This window comes from Drosophila navojoa, chromosome 5, assembly GCF_054131105.1.
Source record: "Drosophila navojoa isolate 15081-1374.11 chromosome 5, UAZ_NAV_1.0, whole genome shotgun sequence".
In the NCBI taxonomy this organism is placed as follows: domain Eukaryota; kingdom Metazoa; phylum Arthropoda; class Insecta; order Diptera; family Drosophilidae; genus Drosophila; species Drosophila navojoa.
This window is the reverse complement of record NC_142893.1, coordinates 19124437-19149024: the sequence shown is the minus strand read 5'-3', so window position 1 is coordinate 19149024 and position 24588 is coordinate 19124437. Positions and strand designations below refer to the sequence as shown.

The 24588-nt window shown below is 36.1% G+C and overlaps 1 protein-coding gene and 2 non-coding genes across 3 annotated transcripts; 2 read left to right on the top strand and 1 right to left on the bottom strand.

Annotated features, from left to right (window-relative positions):
• Positions 1-2839: 2839 nt before the first annotated feature.
• Positions 2840-2911, bottom strand: TRNAA-UGC (transfer RNA alanine (anticodon UGC)). The gene has a single exon. It is a non-coding gene; the product is annotated as a tRNA-Ala (tRNA).
• Positions 2912-3256: 345 nt separating this feature from the next.
• On the top strand, positions 3257-3328 carry TRNAA-UGC (transfer RNA alanine (anticodon UGC)). Its single transcript has one exon. It is a non-coding gene; the product is annotated as a tRNA-Ala (tRNA).
• Positions 3329-6828: 3500 nt separating this feature from the next.
• LOC108654524 (uncharacterized) lies at positions 6829-24588 on the top strand. Its single transcript, XM_018105964.3, has 2 exons — positions 6829-7479; positions 22902-24588. Exon 2 carries the CDS (start codon positions 22904-22906, stop codon positions 23900-23902), a length of 999 nt encoding a protein of 332 aa, XP_017961453.1. The 5' UTR covers positions 6829-7479; positions 22902-22903; the 3' UTR covers positions 23903-24588.

Below are 24588 nucleotides of genomic sequence, written 5' to 3'. Positions count from 1 at the left end.
ATTGTGTCGAAGGCAGAGCACACTGACTGCCACGAGTCCGAAATGGGGCCAACCCCGATTTTCTTTTCTCGGCTTTTTCTCTCTCTCTCTCTATATCTCTCTCTGCTTAGAGAAATGGAGGCCGGGCTCGTTTTGACACTTGCAATTTGCAATTGTCAACGGGCAAATGAATGTTTGTAGCTTGAAAGCCGCACTAAAATGAGGAAAAACTCTAGTGCAGGCTTTAAATGTTGTGCGTAATATAATTTAGTTGATGCTCGTGGGCTTTGGGGAATTCAATTTGCACGCACGCACAATTGAATTTGAATGCGAAACGGCTTCGATATCGAATGCATTATTAATTTACACACACGCACACACACACACACAGCTAGTTGTCCCTTGCTGTCCTTTACGTTTTGCATTCGTACATTTATCCTTTCACACAAGCACACACACACTCACACACACACAGGCTTACGTATATAGGTTCTTCACTTTCGCATAAACGACATCGATGCTGATATTGATATTGATGATGATTCCGGTCTTTGCAAAAGAGAATTTCAAATGCACTCCTAATGTGATTAAGTTGAGGTCTCAAGTCGGACTTTGAGCCTGACACACAATTTGAGTTTCTAATTTCTTTTCAGAATCCTACATTATACGAATTTCGCTCAGAATTTAAGTGTAATGGGCCATAATTGTAAGCCAGCAGGAGGAACCTTGTCCTCTTGGCAATTCACGTTGGAACAACTTATATTAATTACGTTAAAGGAATGCTTGAATGTAATACAACCTAACCTTAAGTATAATGATACGGATTGAATTTTAATTTTCCTTAATTATAAAGAAAATTTAGCAAGACAATATTGTCAAAGGAATATTTAAATATATTTATAAATTTTTATTTTATTTTATTTCTTTTATATATTATTTATTAATATTTTTTTATGTATTACATTTTTCATTTAAGATTGAAACATATTCGAATATTCACTGGATATTGATTTGTATGAAAAGTGACAAATCAAATATATAAATATTATTATTTAGTGTTAATTAATTTTAAAGACTTGTCTAGATATTTGCAGCTGTTAGAAACCAAAGCAGATCGAATCTTCAGATACATTAGAAATTTTAAGCTGATTAGTATATTTCTGTAAAAAATGTAAATTTGTAATATTTGTTATGCAATCCGAAAAATAAATATATTTCTAAGCGTATTATCCATGGCTCTTCGATTATGTAAGCATATTATTCACAACGATTTCGATTGCTGCATGGCAAATACTTAGCGTGAATGATGAAGAAGATCTACTAATTATACAAATATTATTGTTAGTACGTACGATAAGATATAGTGTATGTGTGTGTGTGTATCTGACAGTGCAAATCGATAGAAGACTTTATTTCTGCACATCAAGGACATCAATCAATTCAAGGGACTATGTGACGCTCGGAGCTCATCCTGGCAATGAGGCCTAAAAACTAAAATCCATTTGCTTACCAAGTGCCTTGGACACTTTCGACTTGACACGAATGTCACAAAATTGAGATTATGTCATTTGTTTAGTTTGCTGCCTCAATTATTCAGTAGCCAAAAAGGCAGCATCATAAACAATTTGCATGTGTGTGTGAGAGAGAGAGAGAGAGAGAGTGTGTGTGTGTGTGTGTGTGTGGGTCCTTGTGGTGTGTGTCCAATTACATAAATTTTGTGAGACAATTTCGATTTGTATTTTCTTTTACTTAAATTGTGCCTTCGGGTGCTTTGACTCAGGCAGCAAGCCAGTCGGACAGACAGACAGACGGCCGGAAAACGTGTGTGTGCCAGCCAATTGTAATACAATATTTATCACCACACACACAGACACAGTGACACAGGCAGACGGTGTTGTGGTAATTAATTTCAATATGCTCAGAATTTTGCATTTGCATATTTATTTGAAAGCTGCCATAATTATATTTATGTGTGGCAGCTGCTGTTCAACTTTGGCCTGGATCTCGAGTTGAGGCTAATTGATGGACAATATGTGAAATCAAATGAAATTGTGATGCGATTTCTTAAAGAGCTTGAGGACACAGATTGTCAAGATCTTAGCCTGGTCGTAACCGCAACAAAATCAATTGCCTGTCTATGCTAGCCACACATCAATGTGTGTGTGCGTGTGTATGCGTGTGTGTGGGTGTGTATGTGAGCTGGCTCATGCAAAATTTAATTTTAATTTCAGCTAAGCAAATGTTGCGAAAGTGAGAACAGGCAATTTCCTTGCCTTAACAAAAGTCAAAACAAAAAGCTCTAGACACGCCCACACTAGCCGCCCCAGTCGTTTGACTATGTATGTATGTATATACATACATATATCCCGTGCAACAGCAACAGCAACAAAAACAGGAACAGCAACAAGATGAACAAGAAGCTGCGAGCATATATTTTAACCACTTGACTGCATTGTGGCTAAAATGGCAGCAAGAAGTCAAAGTCACCGCCCGAAGTCAGCGTCGCTCAGCTGTGTGCCACATCCGCCCCACTTGCCGTCCGCCCACATCGTCTGGCAGCACTAGTCCTTTAGCCAATTGACATGCAGACCTGCCTGGCAGCCGTAAATCGGCATAAATAATTCATTATTGCCGCCTCGTTGCGCATAAATCAAGTCAGCCGGTCCAAAGCCAAAACCAGAAACACTGAGGTCACATGGAACAGTTGACTGCTGGGTCTAACTTGAACTTTAGCCAGCATGTAAGAGTCTTGACAAGTCTCGTCTGACTGAAGCTAACAAATACACACACACACACACACACACACACACACACACGATATGTTTAAATAAATAAAAAAATAATATGCAAAAAAGTTAATTGGAGATGCCGGGGATTGAACCCGGGGCCTCTCACATGCAAAGCGAGCGCTCTACCACTGAGCTACATCCCCATGATGATTTGTGCCTGCCAAATGCTGATAAGTCACTCAAGCCCATGAAACTAATACAATTCAATGAAGTGGCTGTTTAGTGTTAGATATTGCGAGTTTTGATTGCTTTCATTTAATTTATTAGCAAAGTCAACAAATTATAAACAAGTATAAGCAGTACACAGCTAAATACTGAATAATCAACCTGATTTTCTCTTTATATTAATAGATTTTAATAGTTCACAATTCATATATAATCCTAAGTCGAATTCTTTATTCTCTTCACGTATCACTTTAATGCGCATGACCATTAACAATTGATAGGCGTTTAGCTTAGCTTGCTGTTTGCGCTGCCGCTAACTCAACGGGGATGTAGCTCAGTGGTAGAGCGCTCGCTTTGCATGTGAGAGGCCCCGGGTTCAATCCCCGGCATCTCCAATTCAATTTTTTTTATTTTAATTTTCTCTATATAAAATGCTCTTTGAACAAGGCGATAATATTTTTGCTGTGGCTGTAAGCGATCGCATTCAGATGTACAGCCCCGTTATTTCCCCCCTCTCACTCTTTTCGTGATGGTTTCACGTTCAGTTGCTCTGCAGAAACTGTGCACGATCGAGTATTTCGAGTACGAAATTATTCCGATTTGAGATCACAATCGATCGCATTTTTGCTTCTTCATTCGTAAAATCGATAAAGTGATCCATGCGGCTAACAGGTGCACAGCATGTTAAACAAGTAAATTATTCAGTAGCACCTCTTCGTTTCTTGCATTGTGAGTGTGCGGCTATTTCTATACGCCCGCATGATCGTTTCAAAATACAAAAACTGTAAAATGCACCGCGCCATGTATCGAAGAGAGATGGAAAGAGAGTGCCGGCCGCACTGTGCCAGCCAGTAGCAAGTAGTCAAAGCGAGACGAAGCGACGCAAAGAACCGCAGCCAGTGAGGCAGTATAAAGTGAGCGTGAGTGTGTGCGTGCATACGAGAGTACTCAAGCGAGTGTGTGCGTGTGTGCGCGTATGTGTGTGGGGTTGACGTCGCTCTCTTATGTTTTTCTACGTTTTTGTTGCTGTCCATTGAATTGAATGCGTCAATTCCGCTCGCTGTCGGCGCTGCGCGCCTGGCACTTTACTTAAATGATTGAACGATTTTTGCACGGTTTTTGAAAATAAAGTTCATTTCGGTTCCATTCTCGTTCCCTTTTCCAACGGCCCAGGCCCAGGGAGCAGACACAAATTTTCGATCTCTTATGATTGGCAGCCATTGGTCGATCGATTCGAAGAAGACGCTGACGCTTCGAGCAATGATGGCGCAGTTGCTCTACAAACAGTTCGCTTGTATTTTAGCTAATTGTTGATCTTATATGAACGAGTTAAGAGAATTCACATTTGATTGACGTAAAGCATTTGATTTTTTTTTTTTAATTTCGCTGACAGCTAAAGCGGATTGAGAGGAAACTTTCTTTCGTTTCTTTTCTTAGATTAAAGCGTTTTATATATACAAATACAGTATATCTCTAGGTTGGCTTGCATATTAATTTGAAAAGAAAGTGCTCAGGTATTTTGCTTAATCTCCAGCATTTGCCAGTGCCGCCTGCGACCTGCCTTAACACCTGCCTTCCAGCCAGTAGGAATTCATTTCGCGCGAATTTCTTATAAATATGCATGCAAACAAAATGGCCGCCAGCTGTTCCAGTAGCTGAGATAAATACAGGTGCGTCCAGCCCAGCGTCGCAGCAGTCCTGAAAGGACCTTAATTAAATGTTAAGTGTAAACTTTAAATGCAATTGGCAATGCAATTTGTGCACGAAACTCTGACTTCCACTTTGCCGGCTTGTTAATTATAAGCAATTTCATAAGTTAATTTGTGCACAGAGAAGGCGAGCAGCAGCCGGAATGAGCAAGAGAGTCAGTCACACAGTGGGAGCGAGAGGGAGAGAGCAAAAGAGACAGTCATATGTGGAGTGCACAACAAATTTTTGCTTAAATTTCATTACGCCATCAGCAAATATTCTGCCCAGCTGCAGTCCCCCTTCTGCCGTCATTCCAGCCTTAGTTTGTTTGTTTGCCAACTTTTACGAAACTAATTAAAACGATAAGAGCGAATCACCAAGCGAACGAACGAACGACCGAGCGAGCGAGCGAGCGAATGAACGAACATCCCAAGGAGCTCGCGATTGCGGGTCCAGCAGTCAGCCTTCTAGTGCTTTTGAGTGTTATTTGATCATTATCTGTCGTCTCTGCTGCATGACTACATTTCGTACATTCGTTTTGGATGGCTTTTGTGTTGTTGCCCACACACGGCAAATGCCAGTTGGAGGTGGGTATGCGGGTGTGTTGTCCCTGAAAATTGAGCCCGTGCCCGGGGGAAGCTGGACCCGGGACTGGGACTGGGCCTGGGGCTGTGCTGCTGCTTCAGTGGTCATACGGAAATTAAATAAATTCCATAAGCTGGCCAGCTACCCCGATCAATCATGGCCATGGCACACGTCAGCAACCACTCAAAATGCCAACTGTCAACTGTCAGCACGGCAAAAAGTACAGTTGCCGACAAAGGATGGAACCACGAAGGAGTTCTACGTTACGGCTCAACAAAATGTTGCATCCACAGGCTGGTAAAGAATTGCAATGAAATGCATACAATAAAATCTATATACTCATATCTATAATGTATTGTATCAGTAGATGATATTCCTGACGATTTTTATGCATTATTATAATATTGTTATTCATTTGAAAAGCAGTGCTAATATTTAACAATATTTGTTGTTTTTTAAAGTTATATTTATATTAAGTTTAAATTATAAATTAAGAAAAGATTTTTGTAAGTACCTAAAAGTATGTTATATTACATATTTACAGTTAAACTTCAAAATCTTATATTTTATATTTAAGCAAATATTATTACTATTACTGCTACTCTTAATATTTACTTGTTAATAAAATTGATCACTAAAATTTATTTGTTTGCTATTAAGTTTATGTTATTTTTAATAAATTTCTATTTTCTTAGATTTATTTATATTCTTCACATCCCTCATAAATTCTTGAATCCTTTATAACTCGATTCCTTCACATCTGTCGCCTGTCAATTGTCTTGGCATCGCATTTGAATGGCCTTTGTTTTCCAGGAATCGCATTGGCCTGGTCAAAAAATGTCGTCTGCATATGCAGCGGCACGTTCCCAGTGCCGACACCTCCAGCGCCAGCTTCATCACTGCCCGCCTCCCATTCATCACAACTGCATGCAAAACTCATATGCATTCATACTTCGTGAATCCTTCAAACAAATTGATATGCCATACAGATGGAGCAGTCAGCTGGAAACAGCGTTGGCTACTGCTGATAAGCGGGTCTCAGCTCGGCACAGACAATGGGCATTAATGCTCGAGAGCGAGAGTGAAAGCAAGTGCATGAGTTATCAATTTAATTGAGAGCGTTGAGCGAATGGCATGGGAAATACAATGTACACACATTTGTTTGTCCGCAGTGCGCTGATAGGCTCACCTAAAAGTATGCTGCGTGTCTGTGTGTGTGTGTGTGTGTCTGTGCGAGTGTGTGATTGTGATTGCTCGTAACAGCTGTTTCCAGCTCTCTCCCTTCATCAGACACTCGCATTCCAGTTTCAGCGTCACTCACTCTCATTTCAAGTTTTAAGCTAGTGATGAGCGCCACTGAGATCTAATGATAGCAGAAGCACCTGAATACAAAATTAATTTAAATTCAATAGCCATGTTTTAACACGAAATAGTCATAAGCATATATTTTACAACTAGTTTCTTAATAGACTTGTCTTAATAATTCGCTTTGGCTCTTCCGTTAATGATATACGATATATATACGATATTCACTGGCAAGCGACCATCTCTAGCAAGCTTTGAGCTCACCTGTGGCTTTTGGTGACTGGCCCTCTTGAAGTAGCGCCGTTGGCCCGGTCACAATCAGTATCAATTCGCCCGCGAAAACGGTTAAGTCGTTGAAGCGCGAGACATTCGATTGCGCTAAGTGAGTAGAAAGAACTCGACGAAAGAGAAGCAAAGCAGAAATAACAACAAGAGTACCTACGACTGCTACTACAAATACAAAAACTAAAACAAAAAGAGCAGCAGCAACAACAACAGCTACAAATTATTTTACGTGCGCATGCGTCTCACACTTTATCTTCGCAATTCGCCGTTGTCGCCGCCTTCGCCGTCGCCGTTACCGTTGCCTTCGCCGTTGCTGTCTCTGTCCCTCGCGCACTTCTCACTTATCTTTGCTGTTGATTGATTTCGACTCCAAACATCAGTTCGCCTGTGCGTACGTGTATTTGCATGTGTGTAGGTGTGCATGCGAAATACGTAAAGAAAACAGAAATTGAATCAAATACAATTGAATAAAATAAATTAAATACAATTTAAAGAGCAAGAGATAAAAAAAAATAAATAAATAAAAAAAAACAGTGCACAGCCATAACAACAAAGCTATAAATAGCAAGGGCATTAAAACTTTTGCCAACAACAAAACAAAACTAAACACAGACTCACTCACACACATACGCGCGTACGCCCACCCATACTCGCTCACATTAACGGATTGTTTATTTAAGCGGTAAGTTGAGGAGCTGTCAAACGCACAATTTGCATGCAAAACTGCATGGAAGCGAAAAAGTTTATGCAACGCCTGCCTGTGCATGTCAAACTGTACGGCAATGATGTCGCACGGCCTTGGCACAGTTTTAAAGTCCTGCTCAGAGCTCGAGGGGCCAGCAAATAAATTTAATGAGAATTGTGCCACAAATTGAAATGGAAATTTATGAAACTAAATTGGATTTGATAATACAAATTCATTATTTTTAATTTTGCTCGTTTTTGCACTCAGTATAAATAAATGAAATTAGATTATGTTTGATAATTTGATATACATATGTTCAGACTTATATACAAAATGGACGTAATTATAGACTGTTTGTTTAGGCTTTTCAGTTCAGCCAATGCTTTGAGCTTCCGCACAGTTTGAGATGTCGCCAAATAATTTGAAAGGAAAGCTATAAGGTTTTTAGAAAATAAATGTTTATTTAAATTGACATTTTTGTTTTCTTCTAAATTTAGACACATTATTTCTAATTTAAATGCATATTAAAAAAATAATTACATTTTCTTAAATCGCAGTTTAAGAAAGCTTTAAAAACAGTTTAAGGCGCACTGACTCAAATTATACATTTTAGTGAATTTTGTGTGCTCGCACTTAATTATATATAACTAAAAGCAGCGAAAACGGAATGCATTTTTCAATAGCAAAAACCGTTTGTACTAAATGTATATAAACATATATACATATATATTATTATTATCTCTTCTGTTGGCTGTATTATTGGCACACGCAATGCGGCTCAAAGTTGTTTGTTTTTTTGATTTGTTTTCTGTTTTAGTTTCTGCGAGCAATCAACCTTAAAAGCCGCACGCTAAATAAACTAAATGTGCAATAAACATTAAACATTTTTTAACCATAGCAAAATGTGTTGCCCTGTTAACTGTTAACTGCTTTTAATGGCCATAGCCAAACGGCAGCAACAACTTGCATAATCCGTAATTGTTTTGATTTATTTCTCTGTTACGGCTCCTTATGCCCCGCTTGTTGCGTTTGCTGTCGTTGTTGTTGTTGTTGTTGTCGTTGTTAGTGTTATTAGTCTTGTTGCCACGTTCATGCACACGCCGCTGCCCCTTGCAGCCCTCCCTCTCTCTCTTGCACATTGCATAAGGCCGAATGCGACATGCATGCGATTTTATATACATAGATACTTATATATAGACATTTCTCGGTATTTTTGTACCTGGACACTTTTAAAGAAGGTATTTCAGCTTTATCACGAGCTATGTTGACCATATAAAGTATTTATATTCTTATCTATGTACATGCTATATATGTACGTGTATGCAACTCACATGAAAGCTTCTCTTTAATGTCAATTATGATTGATCATCCATTATATACAATAATAATATATAATTATATATTTTTTTATACAAAATAATTCTCGGAATTGTATTCAGAAGGTTAGAAATATTTATTTATAATTTATTTACATATTATTATTTTAGTTGATTAATAATTTATTAATTATGACTATATTTTCTGTATAATAATATTATTATAATACTCTCAAATATTTCTTGCATCTTTTTGTTAACGTTATTGATAGAATATTTATTAGATAAGAATCTAAGTAAAAGTCAGAATACAAAATCAATAATATACCATATTTTTATAATATACGCTCAATTAAAATTTATATTCATGAAATTAAGTTTTAGTTTTGCTGTTTCCTTTTATATTATAATTTTTTATAAATTCCTTCGAGTTTCTTTTTTATTCTCTAATGTCATTTTTTAGGGTTTATTAAATTTTTCTAAATTTTTATAAATAAATTTTTATAAATAAATTTTTATAAATAATAATAATTAAATAATCATTCTATGTTTTTTACTTAACATTTTTTTTTATTTAAATACTTTGAAGCTTCTTTTACCTATTTCTACCCTCCTATTTCCTAGGGTATTTATTTGTCGACTTTCCTATAGTTAGATTAGTCTATTTACAATTCGCATATTACTTGTCTTGGGGTTTTTCATGGCGCAGGCGTGCCAGTGCCACGCCGCACTACCCTCCACGACGATCTTGGCTGGAATTTCAGCTATGCCTCGGAGCAGGTTTCGTCAACGCGTTTTTTTTTCATTTTATTTTTATATATATTCTTTTTTTTATTAATTCACCGGTTTAGTTCACCTGATTTCTTAAGTTGTGCATTTTTGTCGCGTGTATTTCTGGTTTTCAAACGCTTTTCTGTTTCTCTCTCTCTCTCTCTCTCTTTCTCTCTCTCTGAGTGTGTTTTCCCCCACTTGGGCTGGCTCTACAACTGTTATCAGTCGCACTCGGTCTCAGCTGTAGATCTATGCTAATTTAATTTATTCTCTGGGTTGTGGTTAAGCGATCAAGTTTAGTATTTAACACGTTACCGTTATGGACTATCGCATTTTGGCACATTCCTCTGCATCCGCATCGAGATGTGCTAATAAAGATACTACGATAGCCACATTTCCAAAGATGAAGTCAACAAGTTTCCGACATCTAGAGTTAGATTATAAAGTGATCCATGAATAAATATATTTATTAATGGAAATACAAGTGAGAAAGTTGCACTCAAGCATAAATGACATCATAATGCGCGATTATGGAAATCAAGGAAATACAATTCATGTATGCTGATATGACATATATAACATATACATGTTTATTCCAAATGACAACAACAAATATATTCCTTTCGCTTCTTAGAGTAGTTTGCCTAGCTGATTGTTAATTGTAGCTATAATTGATCTATTTACACCTTGGCATTTATGATATCTAGCATTTTTGACATACCAAATGTTTGCTTATCACGCTTCTCGCTTCCTTTGCCAAATGGACTGACTAATCGCATTGGCCATTAACCTTGCCTTAATCAGCATTACCAACTACTTCATTTCCGGTTATTGGGTCTGACACTTACCGATAGTCTAATAATATTTTCACACAGCTGATTTCATGATTTTCTTCTATCTAGATCATTGTTAGTCTGCTGCGAAAATTAATAAAAAATATATAGATATACGTGGTATACTAAGTTCCTTAATTTCCTCTATTTTCACATACACTTATATATAGAAACATATACGGAATGAGGTATGAAAGTGTTCCGTCAGCTTCGAATGAAACAAGTTATACAGATATGCTTATATAAGAGATAAGTTTCTGTATATTTACTCATCTATTATTGACTAAGCTTTGTTAAATAACTTTTGCTTGATTCACAAACTAAATAATCATTAATTTATTTTTTTTATTATTTTCTTACTCGAATCTTTATGGCATTTGCAATCTTCTTCAATACCTCAATAATTTTCGGGTGCAAAGTTTAAAGTGTATATAAGTTTCTTAATGCTTAACCGTTATAAATGTAGTTGCGGCTAGTCATAAAATTCCCATATTTATTTAGTAAAAATTTTTGCATTGCATGTAACTCATTTTGAGTGGCATGTGAATATGTGAACAATTGCTGGAAAGCTGGAAACAATATGGGCCCCAGGCATAACTCTCACATAAAAATAGATGAATAGCACCTATATAAATATTACAGACACATATTCACAATTTACACCAAAGTTTGTTAATTTAACTATACATCGACTTATAGAGATTTCACATTGTTAACAAGTTGTTTTTTTTTTCCTGAGTTTACAGTTATTAGCAATCAATTTTCATATGCAGTCAAGGTCTTGAGAACCCGAGCTTTATTTCTATAAAGAAAAACAGAAACTTTTGTTGCATCGGCAATTATATAAAGAAAATTTCAAGCTAAGCTCATGCTGATCGATGACGCTTAGAAATTTGTCCGTTTCGGTATTTGGTTAAACGCGTTTCGATCCGGGGAACTTTCGAATTTCGTTACTTATTTCTTTCCTTTATGTTGGAAATATGCATAATTTATACCAAAGAAATATCTGCTTAATTAAATGGATGGACCATTTCGTCGGCTGCAACGCCCCAAAACAAACGAAAGCGGACAACAACCAAAAAAATACAAAAAATATGCTTTTTATAAACGACAAAAAAAAGTATAGAAATTGAAAGACAAAGAGTGAGGGTGAGGGAGAGAGAGGGCGAGAGAGAGAGAGAGAGAGAGAGAGAGAGAGAGAGAGAGAGAGAGAGAGAGAGAAATGCCAACAAGCTGTTTTTTGTTTTTTAAAAGACAGTCAAAGAGGAGACGAGAAACGCCTAAAAAGAGCAGAGCCAAACAAGTACATAGCCCAACACACACACACACGCACACACACACATAGACAGCGTCACAAGACGAGCCACAAACTGGTTCTAGAATCAATTTTTATTTTCTCAAGCTCAGCGTACAAAAAATAAGAATCCCTCGGCAAACCGAATGCACGAAATATTTTTGAGGCAGCTTCAAAATGAATTTGGTTAACCAACCTCTCAGAACAGGCCAAACCGAAACCAAAACCAAAGCCCAGACCAAAACTGAACCCAACCAGCAGGCTGTCAGGCAACCAGGCAGGCGGTCAGCCAGTCAGCCAGCAGCCAGTTTGTGGCATCCAAGCTGCAGATACGAAAAGTATACGAAAAGTATCTCCCCTCTGGCCCCCTGTCCGTCTGCCCCTCTGTCTCTGCACAGCTTCTAAGCGGCGAGATGAACGTCGCTCTGGGCTCGCAGGCAGACGAGATCTTTATACATTTTATAATTACTTCGCTTGTGGTTGTTGTTGTTGTTGTTGTTGCTGTTTGTTATTGTAGTATGTGCTAAAAGTATCCGCACACTGCCCTTGTCGTCCGTTTGGCACTCTGTATGTATGTATATATGTATCTCTGAGATACGCGCCTGGTACTAACTATTTGTGTTAAGTTTTTGACCACAGCAACAACACAAATTGTTATTGTACATTTGTTCTTTCTATTGTCTTCTATTTTGTATCGCTTAGCTTTCGTTTCTTTCTTTTCACAAATTTTCATTGTCGCCGCTTTCAGTTTTTAATGCGGTTTTTGTGTAGTCAAAACAGATTGGATTTTGTCTCTTTTGGAAGCGTTTGCTGTATTTGATTAACTATCGAATGCGCCCAGTTGGTAAACCAAGACTAAGAGCTTGAGTTCACACTAAGAACATAATTAGATGGGTAAGTTTTATGAGCACTTATCTAATGGCATCGCATGAACTTCTCTATAGATTTCTCTTAAGAGATTCCACAACGCTTTTCGTGCGCTATTTCGGCAGAAGTAATTCTACAAATTACTTTAAATAAGAAGTAACTAGATAAAGATTTATGTAATACAGTTAATTTAAATAATTATTTAATGAATTAATGCTTAAATTAAACAGCATCAGATATTCGATATGATAATAATACGATATTCAATATGAATTCCATATCATTTCGATATTCCAGTATACAATATGTCTCACAAGTTGCATACGATATTCGATTTGATAATAGCATAGGATATTTGACATATGCAATGTTCCATATGAGTTTCATACGATATTGGTTATGTGCTGCATCCGATATTCACTGACTTGCATACGATATTGGCTATTCGTTTTGAGCAGCATACGATATTCGACATGAACGACTTTTAGACGATATTCGCTATGAGTTGCATACGATATTCGATTTGAGCAGCATACAGACATACGATATGCGCAGCATATGTTATTCGACATGAGCAACATACAATTATAGATAAGAATCGCGTACGATATTCGGTATGAGTTGCATCCGATATTCACCAGTCGTATACAGAAACATACGATGTTCAACATGTGTGGCATACAATTTTCGATCTGAGCTGCATACGACATTCGCGATGATTCGTTGAGACATTTAATAAGAGCGTTATCCGATATTCGCCATGCGCAATTAGCGATATTTGACTTCACAAAATTTCGCGAAATATGTTAACAATGTTTTATCTCAATAACAATTTTAATCATGAATAATAACAATAATTTTAATCCCATCGATTGTAATCGTAAATGATCGAGATTCGTTGACATTCGCATTAATTAAACCGAGTGTTTTATTTTTACACAATGAAAGAAAAAGATATTTAGAGTTCATTTGCATTTAACGTCTGGTATTTGTTTATAATTTATGCGATTCCTTAAATATGTAAAATACAGTATATTTATATCTTTTACGGGAAACCTGACCAAGCTGTGAATAGAATTGAAGAGCATTTACATACATAGAAAGATTGTAACTTGAATTTACGAACAGATTTCGATGCTTTCGAGATGATCTCATCCGCACAGCCCACACAGTTTACAGACTTGCCGCTCAAAATAATTTTATTATAACCAATTACGCATTAAATATAACTTTTTTTATTTTTTACTTTATTTGCACACTTTTGTTTACCATTAATTAATAGGTATCTAAAAAAATATGAAAAAAAAAAACATTTATTTACGTTCATTGTTTATCATTGCCGCAGTTGGATTAATGTGCTAAATGCTAATGACGATGTACAGCTGTGTGCGTGTGTGTGTGCTTGGCTTGCTTGGGAGATGGGGGCGCGGATCGGATCGGATCGGATCTCGAGATGCTCTTCAGTCTCGAGTTGCCTGCAAATTATGCGCTGCAGGTGGCTGCTGCCAGAGTGTGGGGCTATGACGGGTCACAGTCACATTGTTTGCATTTGTCATTGAATATCAAACGTGCAATTAGAGAGGGAGAGAGAGAGGGAAGGAGAGGTGTATGAGGTAATAAGAACTAAAATAGATAGACTAATGGGATGCCCTATAAAAAGCTGCAGCAATAGAGGGCACTTGGGTCCACCAAGAGTAATTAAGAGACCGGAAAGAGATCATAGGATGTTGACGAAATTCTTGTGCTATCATATTCAAACCTTAAATGTTAAGTGAAAACCCCATTAGAGCAAGAAACTTTTAATATAATAGAGACCAAGTTGACCCAAATATTTAATATGAAGTGTCAACTTTGACAACAGTAGTGTTTTCTAAAATGTAAAAAAAAATAGACCCATTGGCCTTATGCTACAGGGCATCAGCAATATTCATAACCAGTTTCACACATAGTTTCCCATGGCTGTAAGAAAAACTTTGCTAACCATTCTCAATGCCAGTCACTCAGCCAGAAACCAGAGGACGGCGACAATCTCTGGCCCAGCGATTGGGTCTCTTCGTTGGGCGCATCTTGAGAGCTGCTAATGAGTTTTTGTCGCTCGCTGCCCGGGGGCAATGTGTGAAGATCTTTGTAAGTGATTCATGTACGAGTGCGAGTAATTGCACTTTCCAAAAGAAAAAAAAAAAGCAGAAAAAAGAAACGAAAAAAAATAATAATAATTAAATAAGTAAATAATAAATAATAAAAAAAATGAAAAGTAACCCAAGCAGGTGCTAATCAAAACTGTCAGCTCAGTTACAAAGCTCCATTAATTTTTCTTGACGTCATCTTTAAAAACTCTTATTAATTGTTTTCAGTGTAAAAAGTTCAAATCTCAGCGAGCTACCTGCGCTTCAATGAAAATCCAACTAGCGCATGATAAGATAATTTACAGCCTAGACACTGAAAATGAAGAGTTCAAATTCTTGCCTAATAAATAAATATAGACATTTTTGATTTTGAGCGCTTTTTGAGGCGTGCCAACTAAATTAAATCTGCATTAAGTTGTTGCCGATAAGAAAAACAAAGGCGAAGACAACATAAATCATAATAAATGTTGGCAAAGTGAATCGATAGCCGCTGGAATGTGGAGCTATTCAATTGTCCATTGTGGGACAATAACAATAACAAATATTGTTTAATTGAAGAAATAAGAAAAGTCTAGAGGAGAACCTTCTAAAAGCCGATATTTCAATTCAAATTTTAGATCTTTAGCTCTTGTGGGCTCTGAGATGGACGCGCTCAAACATACGAACAGGGGCAAAACAGGACTTATTAAAGCTAAGCTCATCCCTGATCAAGAATATAAACATGCCACGCCTACTTCTGCCCATTACAAGCCTTATACCAAAACTATTATAGACTGACTGCCCATTTTCCATGGGTTCTAATGGAGAGTATATCTTTATAATCTTACAATAGTTATGATATGAGTACTTATAGATAATAAAATATTATAGAATTAGTTAATAATGAGTTCCATGAGTCTCTTGTCTATTTTTATCTATTGTGAGTTTTCAGTACTTCCCAAATATCTTGTAATATTCCATAATTATTTAGTTCGTGCTCAGTTTGTGTTGAGCTAACAGTAATCCAGCTTCTGTTTGATCACGACTCATGCACTCCCATTTATAGGTGTTGCACACACAATCCCCAATACCAGCTCACAAATAGCGCTTGCTCTTGCTGTTGAGTAACGTTTAAAAAGAAAACAATTTTATAGCCACTTGAGAATAATAAGTAGCCTGATCCGTAAACACGTATACATGGCCATTTTTATGGCCAGCATATGACCAAATTGAGCACCGCCTGTAGAGATGAAACAAATGCTATGTGTAATGGCTGATCTACCCGATCCGTGTGATCACGTAACCTGCGCACACCCAACTCCAGTTGCTAATTAGTCAGTTGAGCATTGAAATTCATGTGTTTTTCTATAATATATGAAGTGAAAGTTCTGGCCACTTTACCTATATATGAGCATTTTATATAGAAAATCTCGGCAAAGCACTTGAAAGCAAGGAAATGTCGTCAGCATTTGTTTAATTTATTACGTGGTCTTTTTACTTGTTGTTTTTTTGGTTTCAACTTTTTACTTTTGTTTTGTTTTGTTTTGGTTTGGTTTGGAACTCTGATAATCGGCATTCTTTTTCGTATTTTCTTTGTCTTTGTTGTTGTATTGTAAATAATTATTGTCATGAGAGTTTAAATAGCTCGTGATGCATCATTTGAAAAAATGTGAAGGGCTTATATAATTTTACTGTTTATAAATGACGTTTGCGCTTTTGCGCTCTGCAGCTGAGTTAATTGCACTACTATTTCGAAAGGCAACAAAATTATATTTCGCTTTCAAAATTATTATTCGATTTTCGTTTACTTATAACTATTTTATTTATTTTATTTTTTAATTTAGCTGTTGATGGCTTTGCTAAGGATTTATTGTGGCAGACAACGTAAACTAATGTAGCTCATTTATAATCGACTTTACGTTTTCTCTAGGTCAAATTTTATGTATTTTATTTGAGGTTGACTTTGTTGTCCAATAGCTCACATTTATGCGATTGTTTACCCGTCGTTAGTAGACATTTGTACATATATATATAAATATATATATAATGTATTTGTAAATATTTATTTGACACTTGATAGTTAATATATAATACAAGTAAAATATGTATGTGTGTATGTATTTTTTCAATTTTATACCTACTTACTTATCTTACCTATTTGATTAGTTATACTCCAATCATGTGGAAAATGTCTCAATAGCGTTAAGTATATTTTGTTGTGGCAGATAATTATATTATACTTTTTAAAGAATTTATATTATATTATTTATATTATAATAGAGCATCATATGATATAACAGGGTATAATACAATATAATATATTATAATATAATATAATATAATATATGGTGTAATATAATAATTATATGACTATCTAGAGTTTTTGTTATTTGAGCATATCTGGTATGTTGTAAGTGCCTAGAACACCTTATATAAATTTAATTATATTGATCTTTCAATGTATCTCCATATTCAGGATGTACAGGGTATCTACCAGTCAGCCTTCTTTCAATACTTTCTCCGCATTCTTCATATCAATCTTACTTTATTTATAGATTAATGTCTTACCTACTTATAATTTTATTATCTATATGGATTCAATATGTGTGTATGTACGTAGCTTGTTTATCTGCTGCAATTCTTCGCTGCGGTTATCTATGCTGGCAGTCATCAGATTTCACTTTTAATTGAAAGATATTTACGTCAAGATGGTTTTATAAACACAGAAGCCACATGCTTAAAAATGCAAAAGGAAAAAAAAAATATTTATATTTAATTTTTAATAATACCTAAGATAATTAGAATTATACAAAATACCAATAAAATGCTTAAAAATGCAAAAAGAAAAAAAATATATATTTATATTTAATTTTTAATAATAGCTGAGATAATTAGAATTATAAAAAAAACTCATTACTTGAAAAGTTTCTTTATTCACCTAAATATAAGTAAACAAGAATAAACTATCTAAGTAAGCCCTTTCATCTAGCCATGCGAATTCATTCACAACTTTGTTATCTCCGGCTACAATAAATTTTCCCTGAGGTGCTTAGATCTTATTCATTAATCTCAGGTGAATGACTCATTCCGCTACTATGCTGCAGGCAAATGAATGTCATAATACTCATTCAAACAATTCATTTCATAATGTCAACTCTCAGCCGAAGTATGTCAACTGAAATCCCCCGAAACGAATTCAAGAACAATATGTACTTAAGTTATTTCACATAATATACGAAAATAGTTACTCGAAATTGTGCCCCGTTCGGTTCGGTTCAGTTATCTAATAATAAATTCCAGTGTGCTGTCCGCGGGGCTTGGACGGCATTTCCTTTATTGTATGTATGTAGCTCGCTTATCAGTTTCAATTTGCATGGGGCTTTCGAGAACGTGCTAATATTTGATTTAAAGTAGCTCGCGACACGAGCGAGCTAATTAATTTGCGAGCTAACAAAAAGTATTTCTCTAAAACACCAAAAAAAAAAAATGCAAATTATGATTTGACGCTCGAATACAAATATTGTATGTGCACAAACTCTATATTCACAAATATGTTGCGAGCTATTCTCGCATTACGAATTTCCGTTTAATTGTGCAACACGTCCGCTGAAATCGCAAAGAAAACAAGTAAGAATATTAAAGTGAGACCTTACTGACTGAACGATACTTCTTTAAGGATCGAGAAAAACTAAATTTATTTGAGAATAAATAATTATCTTATGTTAATTGGTGATGGTCTTCAAAATAACAGAAATTATAATATTTATATATATTTATATTGTAATGCTACAAAGATTTAAAGATTTGTACTTAAAAATGTTATAAATTAAAGTAATATTATAGTAATAGCTATATGCTAACGATATTCAAACTCTTTTCTGCTGAAAGTATATGCAAATGGGCATTCGAAATTTCAAGACTTGAGCTTATGTGCATATATTTCGAATACCCACTCTATGGATGCAATGACGGCGAAATGAATTACGTTCAGCCAGACGCAGAGCATGACGAACATTACGCAAAGCAAAATATAATGAAACCGATAACAAAATTACAATCGAAAGTTTCCAGCATAATAAAAAATTACATCACTATTGATAAAGAGCCCTACATTTCTCATTAACTCTGGTAGATTCGACCAGTGATTCGAGACTGTGCTTGACTTTGAAATCCAACATAGTTCGCTAGAAACTCGCTCTCTCTATCTCTCTCTCTCTTCTCACCAAGAACTTTCAAGTCACGGTGCTTACAGTAGTGTATACCCCACTTGAAACTTTTGCGAACGGTGTTTAAATATTTTCCACAATAGTTTTTAACGGCAATCAAATGTCTGTATTTTTTTTAAGCGCGTTTGTCATGTGCGCTCAGAGTGCTGGGTAGACGTAGACGGATATAGAATCGGACATTGGGGCGGACAGGTGGACAGACTGACAAACTACCTGTGCTACTACCTGTGCTGCTGCCTAACGGCTAATTTGTTTTAATGATGAGAAACCGCTTAAATAAACAAACAACAAACACAATGGGAGGCTGCTGTCACCCATAGCCGTTCATGCGGGTATTCACTGTGCCCCAAAGACGAGGGCAGCCAAAGGGGCGGGACAAGTGGGGCATATTCCTCCATTGTGCTAAAGCTTGTGTACATTTGTGTGTGTGTGTGTGTGTGTGTGTGTGTGTACTTCATGCTTGATTGCAAATTCAATTAAAGTTTTGCGCACATTTCCTCAACGTAGGGGAGGGGCTGAGGGGGGCATGATTCAAAAAGCCCCAAAAGCTTGAGCGCTGTCCAGCTAAATTCTCAGTTTTGCCAACAAATTTATGAATAGTATATAAATTGTATATGAAACCATAAAAGTAAACTCTTTTGACAGCCTTTTGTCTATTTAATATTAGAAACAAAAACTATTATTAAAATGCCCATTTTGTGCAAAATATTTGACATATGTTTACTAAACTGTTTTTCATGTCAAAGTTTTTTGTTGTTTTCTTTTTAATTTCAATTAGTTGAGAGTTATTAATTAGTGTATATGTATTTATCTACATCGAAATAGATATATTCTTGAATAAAAAAAATCATAATTTTATAGCAATAAATAAAATATTTTTAGCTTCTTAACAATAGACTTAATGAAGTTTTATTTTCACCGTTTATAATATACAATTATATTATTTCTTATTTCTATTCTGATAGTCTATGTTTATTGACTATTATATGTATTCAAATTTATCTATAATTTGTTCTTTAAATAAACATATATTCATGATAAACGCTGATATATATATTTTTGAATATTTTTTTAATGCTCAAAATATATTTTTTGTGATACTAAAAATATTATAAATGCGCTATAGAGTCAACAACAAAAGCTGCAATAAAACTATAATAGAAAAAAAAAAAAAAAAAAACTAAAAATATATTCTCAAGCTAATTTAATTCTAATGAATCTATTGTCTCATCCTATGCAAATATATACAAACTCTTTAATATAAATATATATATTATACTATATATTCCTTAAATTATTCTTGACTATATTTTTCCGATTATCTTATCTTAATTTCCTTCTATATACATTATTAATAATAAGAAATTATTATAAATTTCTCAGTATTGTCTTATCTCAATTTCTTCCAAAAATATTCTAGCCAATTAATTCATCTGAAGCATTCGCACAAATCTGCTAGAGTTATCTCAAATCTCTTAGATATTTATTTTGAAGGCTAAAACATATTGTTACGTGCTAGCGCGTTAGCTTCAAAGCCTTTTAGAACTCCAATGACCCTGAACTTACTGCTGAACAGGTACAAGCCCAAAATGTCAAGAGAACCGCTCTCGCAGCTGGTATTTCGTTGCGGCACTTCCTTTATATTTATTTACGCTTGAAGTTCAATTATAAAACAACCAAATAAGAAGAGGAACAGACGACGAAGATGAGGGCAAACTGAATAAACATATTTTCATACATAATCATTTATTTGTTGTCTGTGAATCAGCTTTGGGAAGCAAATGTCTGTAAGATTTATGACTACGCAACGGGCGGGCAGGTAAAAACTCGTAATTGAAGCCCTGCGAATTAACATTTGCTTTTTCTGATCGGTTCTGTTGAATGGCGACCCGCCCCCTTCTGCCCCTGCGACCCCTTTGCCCGCTTGCTTGCTGAATTCATTATATAAAAATTCTGTTGTTCAAGTTTTAAGATGCGCTCAATAGACGACCTTGACTTGCCAGCCAGACAATCAAATTCAACGGCCCCTCCTCTCAGCCCCCCCTCGAGTAAGCGATTTTTAATACTACAGCAAAGGTAAACAATGAAGCGAATTGAACAACGAATAGCGGGAGAATCAAGCCAAAAATAATACCAATAATAATAATAGCAATTGTACATAGTACATTCATGTACGTATGTGGGTTTTTAGTACTGTTCGTTGTTTTAGGAAGCGGAACTGACATCTCGCAAAAACGTCACAAGCAGCAGCAAAAAATAGTAAATAGAAACATATATTAATAAAAAACAAATATATATATAATTGCCAACAGATAATTGATACGCGGAAAGCAAAGGCAGCATATATATGATCTATTATGAGCTGAGGCTTAGAGAGAGAGACCTAAATGAAATAGAGAGTGTAGAGTAGAGAGTAACGAGAGTCTTAGAGGTGTATAACACATATGTATACATATGTATGTATATATAGACAGCTCTTAAAACTCTCCTTAGTCTCCACTCTATCCATACATTAAATGAATTTTCTTCTCAGCCAATCGCTGCTTTTATTCCCAAGTCTCCAGCTGAGCCGAGCTTAAAAATTCTCAGAATTTTATTATGCTGTTAAAAAGTTCGGAAACTTTGAATAGATGAAAAACATTGAAAGTTATTTATTATTAGACTGTTCGCTGGAAGAATTGGCTTCAGTTTAATTTGAGTTAGCTAACTAGATGCAAATCAAATAATCTAATCAGATAATTCTAATGAAGTTATTCTAGGTAAATCCACTTTACTTTTAGTGTTGAATAAATAAAATGGAATAATAAATAAAATAAGTGATTCAACTAAAAATATAAGCAATTTGAAATATTGTAATAAAACAAAAAAAAAAAAGAAGAAAAAAAAAACAAATTAAATAAATAAAAATATATTCAAATATTTTTCATTATTTAAAGAATTGTAAATTAATACATATCTTCTTTTTATTTTATTTCCTGCAATTTTAGTTGAGAATAACGCATTAGAGGCATTAGGCTCACATATTTAATATAATTTAAAAAATATTAAAATTTTGATCTAAATAATTATTCAACTTCCCAACTCGCTTCAAGTCTCATTGAATAAGTAATAATAATATAAATAAATTGAAACAAAAATTTATTTACATGACTTTCAAGTTGACAACAATTGTTGGCCAAACATAACAGAACCTCTTTTGACAGGTGAAACATGCGCGTAGGTAAGCTCAATAATCAATTGAATAGTTGTTCTACAGCCTATTTAGTTGCATTGTGGCAACTCATGGTATTACCTGTACTTAACGGCAACGAATGGAAGTGCCAAATATATGCCGAAAATCACGTTACCTGACGTAACGCCCACGATAAGAGCCCCCAACAATAATACAATTGGTATTCTGACCCATGAGCACATGCCAGTGGAATTTCTATTTGGTTTACTTGTAAACAAATGGCACAGCCTTCAAGACATTTAGCAAAAGAGTAACAAAGGCAACAGTTGAGCAGATAAGAAAGAAAGAATTCATCAATGTGTCGATTGAATGAAACTGGCCTAAACACGTTCAGTGAATAGTTCCATGTTTGTAATAGGGCGAATGATAAGCCAAAAACACTCTGAGAATATTTTCCAGCAGTTTATTGCAGCCATAACTAATATAGAGTCTCTTTCCTTTCAATTAACGAAAGAACATGCTTCAAGTTCTGAAAAAAAGAAGCAGAATAAAGCAAACTGAGGCGAGTCAATTGCAATGGGCTCATATCATAGAGCTCATGTAGAGCAACAAGTCGCTCAGTGCTTGGAGTATCAAATTGAGTCATTGCCATTGTATTGCTTGATAGATTAAACAGAACGTGGATTAGGCAGTGCCAACAGTAAATAACATATAAAGACATGTAATATAACTCCTAATAAAGCACATATTCTTAGTCTCAAGTTTTTCTTTGATTTTATACAAATAAATTATAAATTTAATTTAATTTCTTTAACATATTCCCTTCCACTTGCAGTCATGTCTACGCCAACCACGCCCAAAACGCCCACACCGCCCACACTGCCGCCGGGCGTGACCAAAGTGTGCCACATCGTGAAGCGGCCGGATTTCGATGGCTATGGCTTCAATCTGCACTCGGAGAAGGTGAAGCCGGGCCAGTTCATTGGCAAGGTGGACGAGAATTCGCCAGCCGAGGCAGCTGGCCTGAAGGAGGGCGATCGCATCCTGGAGGTCAACGGCGTCTCCATTGGCAGCGAGACACACAAGCAGGTGGTGGCGCGCATCAAGGCCATTGCCAACGAGGTGCGGCTGCTGCTGATCGATGTGGATGGCAAGGCGAACGAAATGCCAGCGAAATCGGCATCGCCGACGCCGGCGACCAATGGCAATGCTAATGCTAATACTAACACTAATAACACTAATAATGGCAGTCCGCCCAGCTATGAGGGCACCAAGCAGGAGCTGCCCGGCGCCAGCGCCAACATCAGCAGCATCAGTGTGACCAGCATGAAGCGCGTCTCGAACGCGAGCAGCACTCAGAGCGGCAGCACAGTGAATGCCAGCGACATGGATGTGGTTGACAGGGGTGTGCCTGTGGCGCCAGCGCCGGTTGTTGGTGTCGCCCCAGTCGCAGCGCAGAATGGCAGCAAATCGCCAACAAACAACAACAACAACAGCATCAACAACAACAACAGCAAAATGATGAGCACTCCCCCACCACCGTCAGCCACGGTGGCCAGCATGACAAACAATGGCAGCGTCTACAGCAGCAGCACCACCACCAACAACACCAGCACCACCAATGGCACCACAAATGTCATGGGCAATGGCAATGGCAGCGCCATGCCCACAGCGCCGGCGCCAGCGCCCAATGGGGCTACGAATCGTGCCGGCAGTTTGAATTTGCCGCTGACCGTTGCCGAAATGCGCGCCAAGCTGGCCTCCAGGAAGAAGTACGATCCCAAGAACGAGAGCGTCGATCTGAAAAAGAAATTCGAAATCATACAGAAGCTCTGAGGTGCCCATTATCCAGACCAGATCATGCACCCAGCATTCGAAACACCGTACTTGTTATTATTCTACACGAAAGCGCACAAACGATAAGGTTCAACTCTTATTAAATGGCTGGCAGATCCATATCATATATATACCATATATGTATATATATATATATACATATTGTCGACATGTTGTGGCATATCTTTCTTTAGCTACGGCAGGCATATACTTTGTAATACTTGATGATGATAAACCTAACTACTATGTATTTTAGTATGCAAAAGTCACTTATGAATTAAGCAAGCTTTTAATTAATAAATTTAATTTAGCCTAAGCTAAATAGCTCAAACCATTCCAGGCCCGTAGACAAAACCCATTGAGATCCAAAAAGAAATACGAGAATAATATAAAACGCTATTTGACATTGCGCCTAGTTATGAAGTAAAATTTCAAACCCCCCGAATACATTCCCGAGACAAAGAAACAAATATGTTGAAAATGGCATAATTTTTGCTCATACTTTGTTCTTATTTTTGATAATTATACTACATATATATTATACATATATATAATAAGTTTTTGCTTTGCATTTGCGGCTAGTTCATTGGAAACGTTCGTTAAATCTATTTTACCATATATTTACTATATATGTATGTATGTATTTAGCTTACTTATGTAATCTTTATACCGTGAATAAAGCAAAA